The 12,951-nt window shown below is 45.6% G+C and overlaps 1 protein-coding gene across 1 annotated transcript in view; it reads right to left on the bottom strand.

Moving 5' to 3' along the window:
• Nucleotides 1–12,951, bottom strand: part of SNAP47 (synaptosome associated protein 47) — a 61,862-nt gene that overhangs the window by 17,846 nt on the left and 31,065 nt on the right. The window contains exons 3-4 of the mRNA XM_055431302.2: nt 10,387–10,877; nt 3,480–3,604 (exon numbers count right to left, since the gene is read on the bottom strand). Coding sequence (XP_055287277.1) covers nt 3,480–3,604; nt 10,387–10,877 — 616 coding nt within the window. The remainder of the gene's footprint in view (nt 1–3,479; nt 3,605–10,386; nt 10,878–12,951) is intronic.

Below are 12,951 nucleotides of genomic sequence, written 5' to 3'. Positions count from 1 at the left end.
AATTGGGACAAATTTAAATAACTGGGGAAAAAGTACAAGGAAAAAGACCAGAATGGTGGCATTATTGAAGACAAAATGTATTTTATAATTTCTACAAAAAAGAAAGAAAAAACAAAAAAAGATTATCTTGTAATAAACCCTAATGGAAAACAATGTGAAAAAGAATATAAACAGACACACACAGAACATACAGAGAGAGAGAGAAAAGGACATTAATTTCTTAAGACAATCAGCAAGGAGAGAGCCAGAGCATCCTTTCTGGCCGTGAATTATTTCGGGAACGATCCAGTGAATTACCAGCGCAGATACTTGTGGAACTTGGCTCGGCTAACCAACGCAGAGACAAAAGGCCTAGCCCTCACTCACCTCCCCAGCACAGGCATCCGCAGGACTGCCTTTCAATAAACTCTTCTCCTCATGCCAGCTGACGAGCTAAGTTTCCAGTAAACCAACTTTCTGACTGAACTGAATGAATCACCTCCATTTTTAATTTTTGTGTTTTGCACTTATTGTTTATAAAGATACCACATACAGTAGGCAGGCTAAATGTCCAAATATAATCAAACAGAAAGTTCAAAACCATGACCTAAAAACTTGCCATGAATCCACACTCTGTGCAACCCTTTTTACTGGAAATGATGAAAGCATCCAGAGCAAGTCTTCCTGCACTGCTGTTCCGCAGCCGGGGATGTTGAAGAGCCTGATAAAGCGTAAGACCAGAGCCGAGTCAGCTTCTCACTCTGATCCTTTCTTTGGTGAAAGACGGACGGAGGGTTAAAAAACAACAAGCACAAGACACAGAAGTGGAGATTAAGAAGTTATGAAGAAACTTTATATAAAATTGCAATGTCCTGAGGACAGAACCAGCCCGTTTTTGTCTTATCACTTCCAAATGCTGTATCAAATACACGGGAGTCACAGATTTAGTAACGAAAGAGCAGGAGTTCTGAGGCAGGAAAGGTTAGCACATCAGACATTGGAAATGATTCACGGGATTCTGCCAAACCCCTCTGAGGGACTCTGATTCCTCTCCCAGCCTCCTCCACCACGTGCCCTCCCACAGCGGATGGTGGACAGCCACAGCTACGCAGCAGATGGGGCCCAATTGTAGCCCACATGCCTGCTGCAGAGGCCCAGCACAGAGGGAGCTGGCACACTGCACTGAGCACGGCTGCTCCCTGAGGAAATCACGGCGCGTCTCCTCTCTAGCACCCCAGCTGCACTTTAAGTCACCAAAATCCATTTTCACGTAATGACTTTAATAGCATCTACAGCAGAAACCACAGATGAATGGAGCGAGATTTTCTTGCATTTTCATTTTCCCTAGAAATTTAACTCACTCCTACCTATGCCTGAGCTTCAGCTACACAGCTCAAAATTCTTCTCTAAATATGAAACATGTGTTTTACCTCAAAAAGACAACCCCATATGAAACTACGTTCTCCCTGCAGGGAAAGAGCATGAGACGGCTAACTAGCACGAAGTCCCGCCCCTCCTGTGGGTAGGTCCTGCCAACCCAACCGCTCAGGGATCACCACGTCCTCTGCCCCAAAGCCAGCATCCTGATTCATGACCATGGCATCTGCTGCTGCCAGCACGGACGCCACAGGGCTCACTGAGACTTGTTGATGACAGTCAGGACCAACCACACAGACACAAGCTCTCGTGGGGAAGAATGGTGGCCTCCGTGGTTGCTGAGGAATCTTACTCTACTCTTAACTGTTGGGGCGTCCATCCTGATCTCCCCCATTCTATCTACCTAGCTTTTAGGGGAAGAGCACACTGGACATGATGGTAGAGATTGTTTATTTGAAACTGGAAGGACCCTCTCAAACTACATGGCCACCAGTAGAATTAACAGATAAGATTCTTACACTTCCCATGAAAAAGCCACGTTCTTGCTCCAGTCTCAACACAGCTGTGGGTCACAGAAGAGCTCATCTCAGCCACAGACATCTTCGTTGGAGGGTGAGAGAAGGGACCCAGATCCCACCAGTCTGAGGCCTATATGTACTCTCATTCACTTTCACAAGAACAGGTTACGTTTGCCTTCACAGTACAAGGCTTTCTCAAGCCCCAAGACAGACAGTATCTGCAGTGTCCTGGAGTCAATAAGCCTATCAAAAGAAAGGATTAGTAAGCTGCAAAATCTGCTAGTTGCAGCTAGAAAGCAGCATGCCTCCGTGTCACTACTGAAAGTGATTAAGTCAGATCAGCAGGAATAAGTGACAAATGACGGATGTTTAAAATACCCCACAGTAAAAGATGAGCACTCTTTCCCCAAAAGGAAACAGCTGAGCTTAAAGGAGTCTAAGCCTATGCAGACACACAGAATAAAACTACTTAAAACAGGTTTAAACGGCATAGTCTCTTATATGCTTTGATGAAATCTGTGGGGTGCCACCAACAAAACAGTCTCTCCAAAATGGAGCCTGAATCTGACGAAGCCTCTAGAGCTACAAAGAGGCCTACAGGAGTGCCAAGGCAGAGAGCAGACAGCTCACCGCCTGCTGGGAGGGGGAAACCAAGTAATATCTCGCAAGGTGCAAAATTGTGACAGAGAAACAATTCAGCTTTTTCATCAAATAAAGTGCAAAGGAAGAAGAAGAGATGACAGAGGAAAATTGTGAATTAAAGGCACTTCACTAAATGCAACATAAGGGGGCTTATGAGGACCCCGATCGGAACAAACGTGACGCATTTTTCTAAATGCGGGAACTAAGGGAAACCTGAGCACTGGCTCGATGTCTGCTGACACCAAGGAATCTATCCTTTACTTTTTTAAGGTGAGTATGGTACTGTGCTGATTTTTTAAAACAGTTCTTTCTTTTAAAGCTACTGAAATATTTATGAATGAAATGACACAATGTCTAGGTTATCTGCTACATAATTATTAAAAAAGGAGAAAGAAAAGGCCCCTGTGTGGTCCAGCATTAACATAGGAAGGTAAATTGAAAGTATTTCTATCAAATATTGTTTAAATTTCAATTGCCTGGACAAACAGTGGCAAGCCTTCTCAAGAACCAGTGTGCAACACTCAAGGGCAAGTGCCCTCAACCACACATGCCCAGGCAGTGCACACACAGACGGCACACACACAGGTGCTGCATATGAGTGCACACAGTGCACACACCACACACGCACACATGTACATGTACAGAACATGTGCGTGCACAGACCACACGCGCACACATGTACAGAGCACATGTGCGCACGTGCACACACACACAAGAGGCAAGACTACTGTGTGCACACAGGAACACTGTGTGCATCTGCATGCCACAAAATGCAAGGAATCAGAATGGGCAATGCCTTTATCCTCCTTTTTCAAGCCACAGGGAACTTAGCAAATCAGATGGCTATCCCAACATTTCCGTGTAGGTAACAGGCAAGCAGAAATCAGTGGAAGGTTGTTTTTAGGCAAGAAAGAGAAGTAAGTTGCCTGCAGGGGAGGATATAACACTATGAATGCATGTTACCTGTCCCAGTTCCTGGGTGTCTTCCTCAGAAATTACTGGCTCGCTTGTTTGTAGCTGAAGTGGCTTCCCTTCCTGGCTCCCTGAGGAGGATTCACAGTGCGTGGCTTGGTCCATCAGTCCAGATGCTGAAACATAAAGTCAAACAGAGTGGCATCTTCCAGAAGGTGTGAACAACACAAGCATATTTAGAACTTTAGAAAAAGTGGTGTTTAAGACCATCAGAGCTCTTTAGGTTGACAGAGTGTTTTCACAGTCATCTATGGGTATAGAGCCTCTGTGCTTGCTGGAGCAATAAGTGTGGTGAACTCACTTGGCTGAGCCTCTGCTTAGCTGACTGAATGTGGGACCTGCCTGAGCCTTGCCTTCTATCCCAACCCAGGGCTGCTTCTTTACCCGACACTGATCGGAGTGTACAACACAGTAAACACTCAGGATCTTGTTCTATAACTGACTTTGAGAAGAAAGATCTTTTATCCAGGAGTATATATTATTTAGTCACTAAGTTGTGTCCAACTGTTTGTGACCCCATGGACCGTGTAGCCCACCAGGCTCCTCTGTCCATGGGATTTCCCAGGCAAGAACACTGGAGTGGGTTGCCATGTCCTTCTCCAGTTTATTAGGATGCTGAAAAGATGAAAGCATATTGGTCTGAGAACCAGCATCTGGATTCCATGACCAACTCCTGTGAGCAGCTTGCTCTGCTTCTGCAGAATGGGAGGGCAGAGATGGGACAGCCCCACTTCCTTCCAAGGACCATCAGGGCAGTAAGCAGCACTGCCTTCCGGCAGAGTGGCCCAGAACAGCTGATATAAGTGCTTTGCTGGGAAAGGAAATTCATCTTGGGGTCCAGTTCTTGCTGGGCCTGAAGAGTAGGAATACAGCTGGTAACTCTAGGGTATGCTAACTACACAGGGGAGAGAACAGCCACCTCCAACAGGTACACAAGTATCCCCTTATTCTTATTTCTTAAAAAATTTCTTACAAACTAACACTCCCTGAAATTCCCTAACTGAGCAGAGAAGACATGAGAATGAGTGGTGTTTCTTGAGATACTAGAGTCTTGGTCAGATAGAGTGAGCTCAGGAACCAGCTGATGCAAAGCAAAACCTGCATGGAGGCAAGGGCAGGGGTTCCACACTGCAGACCTGAGCACTCCCCAGACCCATCTCGCCTGGGAAGGAGGCCCTGTGAGAGACTGCGTGCCTTTTAACTGTGCACACCTGTGAGTAGTGCAACCTACACAGAACTGCTACACCATCATATATACCTTGGGAGTCACAACACAAAAAACTCAGTACATACCATGCACTTGGGTTGCTTTTCTATTCTTTATATTAAAGCTGCTTGCAATCAACCAAATTGATTTCACAACCCGTGTTCTACAACCTCCAAAGTGCCACTACTCCATCATCCTAAGGGCTTATTAAATAGAGAACTTTCCATAGCATACAACTCACTGTTGGTTAGTCTTACAAGACCTAAACGTCACTAAGACGTTACCTCATGAAAAGCACCTTCCTAACACATTAGCAACAGAACACCATCAGAGCTCAACTGGACAACAGAGGACGTGTTCTACTATTATCAGCTCAAAGGAAAAGCCAACTGATGTACACAACCCTGAAATGTTATCAGTGGTACCATGATGGCCAAGTGCTCTTCACTTGTCTATGCTAACAGTGGTTCTCTGGCCAAATGGCTGAAAGTGAAAATCCTCGGGCAGCCTACACCCTTCTCCCTCGTCTGCTCCCTGACCCTGCAGACTCCTGCTCCTGCCAGCCTGGCACCCTGGCCCAGCACACTGGCCCCGCCCATCATGCCCCCCACTGCGCATGTCCTGCAGACAGACGGCCCTGGCCCGCGTCTGGAGGCACGCTCCCCACGCAGCCCCTCGTTACAGCACTCTCCCCTCGCCTGTCCTGCGCTCAGTTCACAGTGTCTCCACGGTATACAGCGCATCCACTGTATTCAGTTCACAGTGACAGTGACTTGCTTGGAGCTGCACTGCTATTTGTCTCTCGCAGCATCTTCTGGAATTCTCCGGGAGCAAGGCGCACGTCTGATTCACACTCGTGCACTTGTGCCCAGCACTGTGCTCCTTCGCTGTCACTCTGGTTTCTATGCCAACAGCTATAGCGGTATGACAGGCAGAAACATACTACTTCAAAATTTTTAACAAATGGAATTGAACAACCAGAAAATCACAACTGAGGACTTTTCTTCCTGGAATATGCTAATCAGAGATGTTTCTCACAATGAGCTGTGGCATCACCAGGGTCCCGCCTAGTACAAAACTCAGCCACCCTCAGAACTGTGTGCTGAGACCTGGGTTGCTGACTCAGTTACTTTAATGCTTTGAAATATCTTCTGGAAAAAATTAATTTGATGCAGTGTAAGATGGTTTTTGTCTCAGAAGTCAACAGCATTAATAGTTAAACAAAATAAGCACAAACTGTTCAAGCTACGTGAGAACTTACAGATGATCCCACTTTCCAAGGACAAGGAGGCATCAAGGGGAGCCCTGAGCAGGGACCAGGCTGGCAGGGGCAGCACCGGACACAAAAGCCACCTCTGTGCATCAGATACAGACTGGTCGCCTTACCGCAAGTTCAGAGCAAAGACCACCAGGGTCTGCCCTGCGAGCAGAAAAACTGCTTCAAGTCTGTCTGCTGCTGCTGCTAAGTCGCTTCAGTCGTGTCCGACTCTGTGCAACCCCAGAGACAGCAGCCCACCAGGCTCCCCCGTCCCTGGGATTCTCCAGGCAAGAACACTGGAGTGGGTTGCCATTTCCTTCTCCAATGCATGAAAGTGAAAAGTGAAAGTGAAGTCGCTCAGTCGTACCCGACTCTTAGCGACCCCATGGACTGCAGCCCACCAGGCTCCTCTGCCCATGGGATTTTCCAGGCAGGAGTACTGGAGTGGGGTGCCACTGCCTTCTCCATCAAGTCTGTCTAGTCATGAGCAAATCCTTCTCCCTGTCCTTGGGTCCCAAATGCCCCATTGATGACACAGGAAAATGCCTACTCTATCCAGCAGCTTATGTAACTGGAGTGGGAAGCCCTTTCAGAAAAAAACAGAAAATGCCCCATGTCCTCAGTGTAACAGGAGGTATAAGAGAGAGAAAGCTGAAATGGAGAGAGACAGCAGTCTCAACTAATTACAATTTTTAAAAAACTTACTTTGCAAATTTACAAAATTATATGGTACACAGCTTGGACCTGTGGGTCCTCAGAAGGGATCAAGGGGTTGAGGGTCAAGCAGCTCTCCGAGGGCCTGTCGACAGCCAGGGGTCACCATGTCCTAATAACCACACGGGGCCCATTTGAAGTCAGCGTAGTGCTCGTATCCTAATGGCCACATGGGGGGTTCTGTCGGTGGTCAGCCTGGGCCATGGCCCAGGGACCCTATGGAGCCTGCTGGTGGTAAGCACTGTGCTGTGTCCCAGGGTCAGAACGTCACTGCTTCAAAAGACGGTCCCACATTAATGGCCCTGTGCAGAGACTTCAATGCCCCAGAAGTTTACTTACCGTTTTACAGAGATGCATGTGCTAAGCAAGGTTTCTACAGGGTCAGTGAATGGGAAACCAGTCTTCTTAAATCAGATGGTCAGAGAAGGCCCCTCTCAGAAGGCAACAGTTAGCAAACAGTAAAAACAAAACTCACTACCAAAAAACTCCTTAAAAATGCTATGCATGGACCTTGCTCTTATGATAAGAGCTGTGGGTCTTCCTCCCCAAACCCATCACCCCAGTGGATCATGGGACAACACGAGACAAGGCCCAGCTTGGGAAAAGGCTACAAAACCTGACCACTGTTAAGATCATCAAAACAAGGCGAGTCTGAGAATCTGTACAGGCAAGATGAGTCCAAGATGAGACTCCAAAATATCATGTGGGATCCTGGATAGGATTCTGGAACAGTAAAACCTAAGGAAACCTGGATAAAACACGGAACTTAGTAAGTCGAGATGTATCAATATAGATAGGTTCATTAGTGTAACAATGAACAATACTAATGTGAGATGCCAAGAACAAGGGAAACTGGGTTAGGAGACACGGGCACTCTCTGTCCTATCCTCACAACTTTCCCTCAAGTCTGAAACGATTCTAAAATTTAAGATTATTTTAAAGATACTGCACAGGCAAACAGGAATTTGCAACTGTTCTTTCTGAAGGTGGAATCTTCCCACCTGCATCATTTCCAGCCCTTGAAGCCCAGGAAGACTCTCCTCCTCCCCCAGTCCCAGCCTGGCCACCTAGGCCCTCAATCTGTCTACACGATACATTACAACAAAGGTCTCTGGAAGATTCTTCTGGACTCTGGTTCTTCACAAACATTGGTCCACTGTTACTAGATCGCCACCTTCTGGCCACACATTTTACTAAAATAGCTCACTGAGGAGAGAGGTACGTTTCTGAGATGACAAAGTCATGGTTTCTATCTCCACCGTTTCTTCTTTTTCCCATACAGAAAAGTAAAAACAGAGGTGCTGACAGATGCAGCAGCAAGAAAGGGAATAGTGAGAAGGAAGTCCTTCCCGGGCTTGACAGGACCACTGTGAGGTCCCAAGCAAATAAGATATCCTCCTGCTTACTGAACTCAGCATGCTGGCTTCTTCCAAACGCAACTCCTCATCACCTGCATTCCTCCAAACCCACAGCTGTAAGGGACACCTGCCTTGCTGGGCAAGGCAGCTTCACAAGGGGAGGATGGCACGTCATGCTCAGTCCAGACTCAGACACACTGTAGGGATCCCACCCAGAAGCTAAAGTTAGCACTGAAATGAAAACCAATCGGTCACAGTGGATGTGGCTCAGCTCATTCCATATATATACAATCCGTTACTGGGATGGGAGAGGCCACAGTCCCCAGTTACTCAATCCAATCGTAATCTAGCTGTTGCTGGGAAGGTGTTTGTAGATATGGTGAAAGCTCTCAATCAGTTAACTTTAGGGGAGGAGGTCTATCCTAGACAATCTGGTGGGCCTGGTTCAATCAGCTGAAAAACCTTAAAGGTATAATATCTGCAGCCTCCCTGAGAAGAAAGACATTCAGCCTCTGCTCAGCAGCCTCAGTTTGTGAGCAAGAGGTCCATTTTCCCCTTCCAGATGGGCGGCCCTGCAAATCTGCACTCGCTTAGCTTCCTGCAGTCTGATCACAGCTGCAGAGTCCCTGGCGCTCACTCCCTGCTGCTCTCTAGCCCCATCTGCCACCTGCATGCTTAGAGTCAGAGCTTATCACCCCATCTTCCTCGGGGTCTGCCCTCCATGAGAGCAAGGCCCAGCAAGCTTGCATTCCTCTCACTTGTGGCACAGTATGCCACACAAGACATGCTCTCCCACCGGCCATCTCATTTGTAACATTCTATGCCATGTTCTCCCTCTGAAACCACCATGCCTAATAGGACCCACGAATCAAATGTGGTGGCGCTCCATGAGAAGGAGGACGGTTTTCAGGACTGCAGGTACCTGGCAGCATACCTGGCATAGACGGATTCGTCAATAGCACTGTTAAACCACTAGCCCACAGTGCTCCGCATCTGGTGGCACCAGCCAGGCCCTGCCTTCTCCTGTCAATGCTGAGGCTCCCCCAGAGGAAGCAGCAGTGATGAGGACCCAGAGACTTGGTTATCAGAGGAGCTAACCAGCCTGAGCTTGCAGATGGCCTCTCCTGAAGGGTCCTTCTGGTCAGGATCTGATGGTGGCTGGTACAATCTACCCGTTTTGGCCCTTTTATGTAAACAGATTGCATACTGAAATCAATCACTTAAGAGGAAAAGGAAATGAAAGGAACTGGAAAAGTAACAAACATGCCTCTTACAAACAAACTCTAACAACTGAAGTTAATAAGAAAAGATTATTACTCTGAAAAATCACTATAACAAGGAAGCAATGTCACCTGTAATGTTAGTGTTAGAAAATAGAAGAATATTTTATGACTCTGGGATTTCTTAAGCACGGCTCAAAAATAAACTTAAGGGGAAAAGTGGTGGATCTGACCACAACAAAATTAAGAGGTTTCTGTGATGAAGGCTGATAGTCTGGGAGAAGTATTTGTAGCTTCCAAAAATGAATATCTAGAATGAATAATGAACCCCTATAAATATATGAGAGAAAAAAAAGCCAAGTAGAAAAATAAAAACAAAAACAAACAGAACAAGCAACCCACAGAGAAAAATCTGCAAGACCAAAAAGCAACTAAAAGGTGTCTGGTATTTCATCTCACAATCAAAAAAATAAGAATACCATCAAGATACCACCTGACACCCTCACATCCACATGCCCTGACACCCACACTAGACCCTGGGGCCAGACTCAGCTATACCCTCCACACCCCACAGAGACCTGCAAGAGGATACTGCAGCCACACTGCCAAGAAAAGCAAAGGTTTTTCACAATCTTCGTAGATGCTAAAAATCACACAAAAACTATGCTGCAGAGTTATCAAAAATTCTGACATCCAAACGCACATCTGGAAGGTGGGCTTGGAAGACCTCAACTAAGTGGCAAGAAAATCAAGAGTGATGTGGGGCCCGGGAGGAGCCCCACCAGAGCAGGTGGACATGATGCTAAGTAAGGCCCTAAAGTGTTGCTTCTCAAATCAAACAGAGGAAACAGGTGAAAACATCTAACTTGGGAGCTTTCCTCCTGAAAGCGTCACCAAAACCTTTCTGACCTACTTGGAAACCACAGCTCTAAAGGAAATGATAAAACTGAGTGATCTGATATTTAGAGGGTAGATACTAAGAAAAATGGACTGAAAATATTTTTATTTACAAGCAAATGGGCAGTTGCCAGTGAGCTGAAACCAGCAGTTGATGCATCATGGTAAGTATGCACCATGGGTGTGCTGAGTTTGACTGTGACTTTACAGGTTTTGTGCACAGACTGTTTTGATGATCACTTACCTGCATGCCAGACGGAGTAGCCCTTCTCTGCTAGGGAAGAGGTTCCAGTGCTTCTGAGCATCATGGCGACTTCTAATAACTCGATCTTCTTGCTGAACTGTACTTCCAAAATGGGGATAACCTCTGGCATCTTGGCAGATATCAAACGATAAGTTATGTCTGGCTTCCCAATGAACCGCTGGCGGATGCTAATTTCATAAGGTGTGTGGACCTTGATGTCATCCACATCTTCTCTTTCGAATCTGTGCATGAGCAAAGAATCTGAGTTGTAGATTTCCAACCCAGAAACAAGAACGGTGAGCCTTCCTGGTTTAACATGAGATTCCGTTCTTTGGGAAATAACAGCAGGAACTTGGATCACTATCCCTTCTTTTCCGAAAGCTTTGGAATCAGTCACTGAGGTGTCCCACTTGGGCTTTGTCTCCGATGGTGTCTTCCAAAGCTTGGAGCTAAAGGGCCACCAAGCAGGAGACTCCAGTTCAGTCAGCAACCTAGAAGAGCAAAAAAAAACACAGAAAGTAGACAATCAGTTGTTAATATTTTGTTTTTTGGAAAATTGCTTTGACGTTTATAAAGAATGTTACCATTTTATAGTTTTCTTTTCCACAAGCACTCCAAGAAGCAGCAAAAGCAGGAATTATTATCCTCATGTTTTAAAAAAGAAGAACAGTAGGACATCTGTCTACAGATGCAAAGATAACCAGGAGCAGACACACAACATCGTCTGACTAGAATACTGCTCTTTTCACACTTGACCTGGGGTAGTTTTGACCAAAATAAATCCTGATCATAACCTTTAGAGAGCTATCTAATAGAACTTTCTGCAGTAATCTGTATTGCCTAATCCAGTAATGGAGACATATGGCTACTGGGCACCTGAAATATAGCCAAAGCAATGATGAGCTGAATTTTAAACTTAATTTTAACGTGGCTAGTGCTATCATATTGGACAACATAGCTCTAATTTAACCACTAACACATCAAGAGATATATCTAAAAAGTCAGTAAGAAAGGAAAACAGTGGAAGCAAGAAAGGAAAAGCAAAGGAACAAAAGAGCAAATCAAATAAACATGAGAAAATAACCAGACAGTAGAATTATCACAACCATATTTGTAATCATACCAAATGTAAGTGGACTAAATTCTCTAACTAAAAGGCACATGGTCAGTCTAAATAAAACACAGTTATATCCTGTTGACAAGAAGCAACATGAAATATAAAGACACACGACAGACTGAAAGTAAAGGGACTGTAAAAGTAAAGTAAAAAAATAACATGCCAAAAATAAACTTTAAGACAAGAAATGTTACTGGGAAAAGAGGGACAATGAATAATAATAAAAGGGTCAATCTAAAAAAAAAGACTTAAGGACAGTAAATAAGCATGCACCTAAAAACAGAACTTCCAAAATTCATTAAGCAAAAACTGACAAAACTAAAAGTAGTTGCAGGTTTTAACAAATTTCTCTCCATAACTGATACAGCAAGAAGACAAAGGTAATTAGTAAGAATACAGAAATTTTGAACAATACTATTCAACCATCTCAACTGATACCTCCAAATGCTGGATGCACTCTTCAGAACATAAACAATAACAACAGAAAGAATATGTATATAACAAAGTGGTCAAGATGGCACAGAATGAACACCTTCACTTCCTCCCACAGGTAAACCAAAATTATGACCACTTACAGAGGAACTATCAATGAGAAGGACCTGAAGACTAGCAGAAAAGACTTCCCCAAACTGAGGATATCAAGAAGGAACTGCAATGAGATGGGTAGGAGCAGTGGAGGTGAAGTATAGTTAAAACCCACATCTCGAGATAGGTGACATACAAAAGGGTGGGCAATCACAATTGCAGAGGTTCTCCCCAAGAAGTAAGGGGTCCAAGCTCCATACTGGGCTCCCCACCCCTAGGATCTTACACTGGAAGATAAGCTCCGTAACAATGGACTTGGAAGGTCAGTGAGTCTTGTCTAAGAGAGAGCTAGAGGGCTCTAGGAAGAGAAATGCTTCTCTTAAATGATACAAAGTATCACATGCTCAGAGACCTGCAAAGAGGGAGTAATTTCAAAGGAGTCTAGATCAGACCTGCCTGTTACACTGGGAGAAGCCTGCCAGGGAGGTAGGAGGCCACCAGAACTTCTGGGGACACAGATGCTGGTGGCAGCCATTTATAGGAGCTATTTAGGTTCTATCATGAGGATACTGCAGCTGGCAAGTGCATCAGTGGATGAACCTCTTTGGAGTCTAGGCTATCGGCACTGGAACATGGCTCCACCCACCAGCAGGTGGGCAACAGCCTTGGGACTGCCCACACTGCACAGCCATGACCCTGACAACCATCAGGCAGGGACCCCAGTCCTGGACCAACAGAGCTGTAGCCAGCCACACAAGAATCTGGCACCATCCACCAACAGATAAGAATCAGCTCTGGGACCCCAGGCCCTACAGGCAACTATACTGGGAACAGGCTCCACTCATAATGATGCAGGCACCAGCCCTGGGAATCCATGCGTCACACACTAGCAAGCCAGCACCAGTACTGGGACTTGCCAGCTC

This window comes from Moschus berezovskii, chromosome 8 (assembly GCF_049115385.1).
Source record: "Moschus berezovskii isolate FMDL1 chromosome 8, NW_MosBer_1.0, whole genome shotgun sequence".
Classification (NCBI taxonomy): Eukaryota; Metazoa; Chordata; class Mammalia; order Artiodactyla; family Moschidae; genus Moschus; species Moschus berezovskii.
Note: the sequence above shows the minus strand (reverse complement) of the source record. Positions and strands in the feature narration are given on the sequence as shown.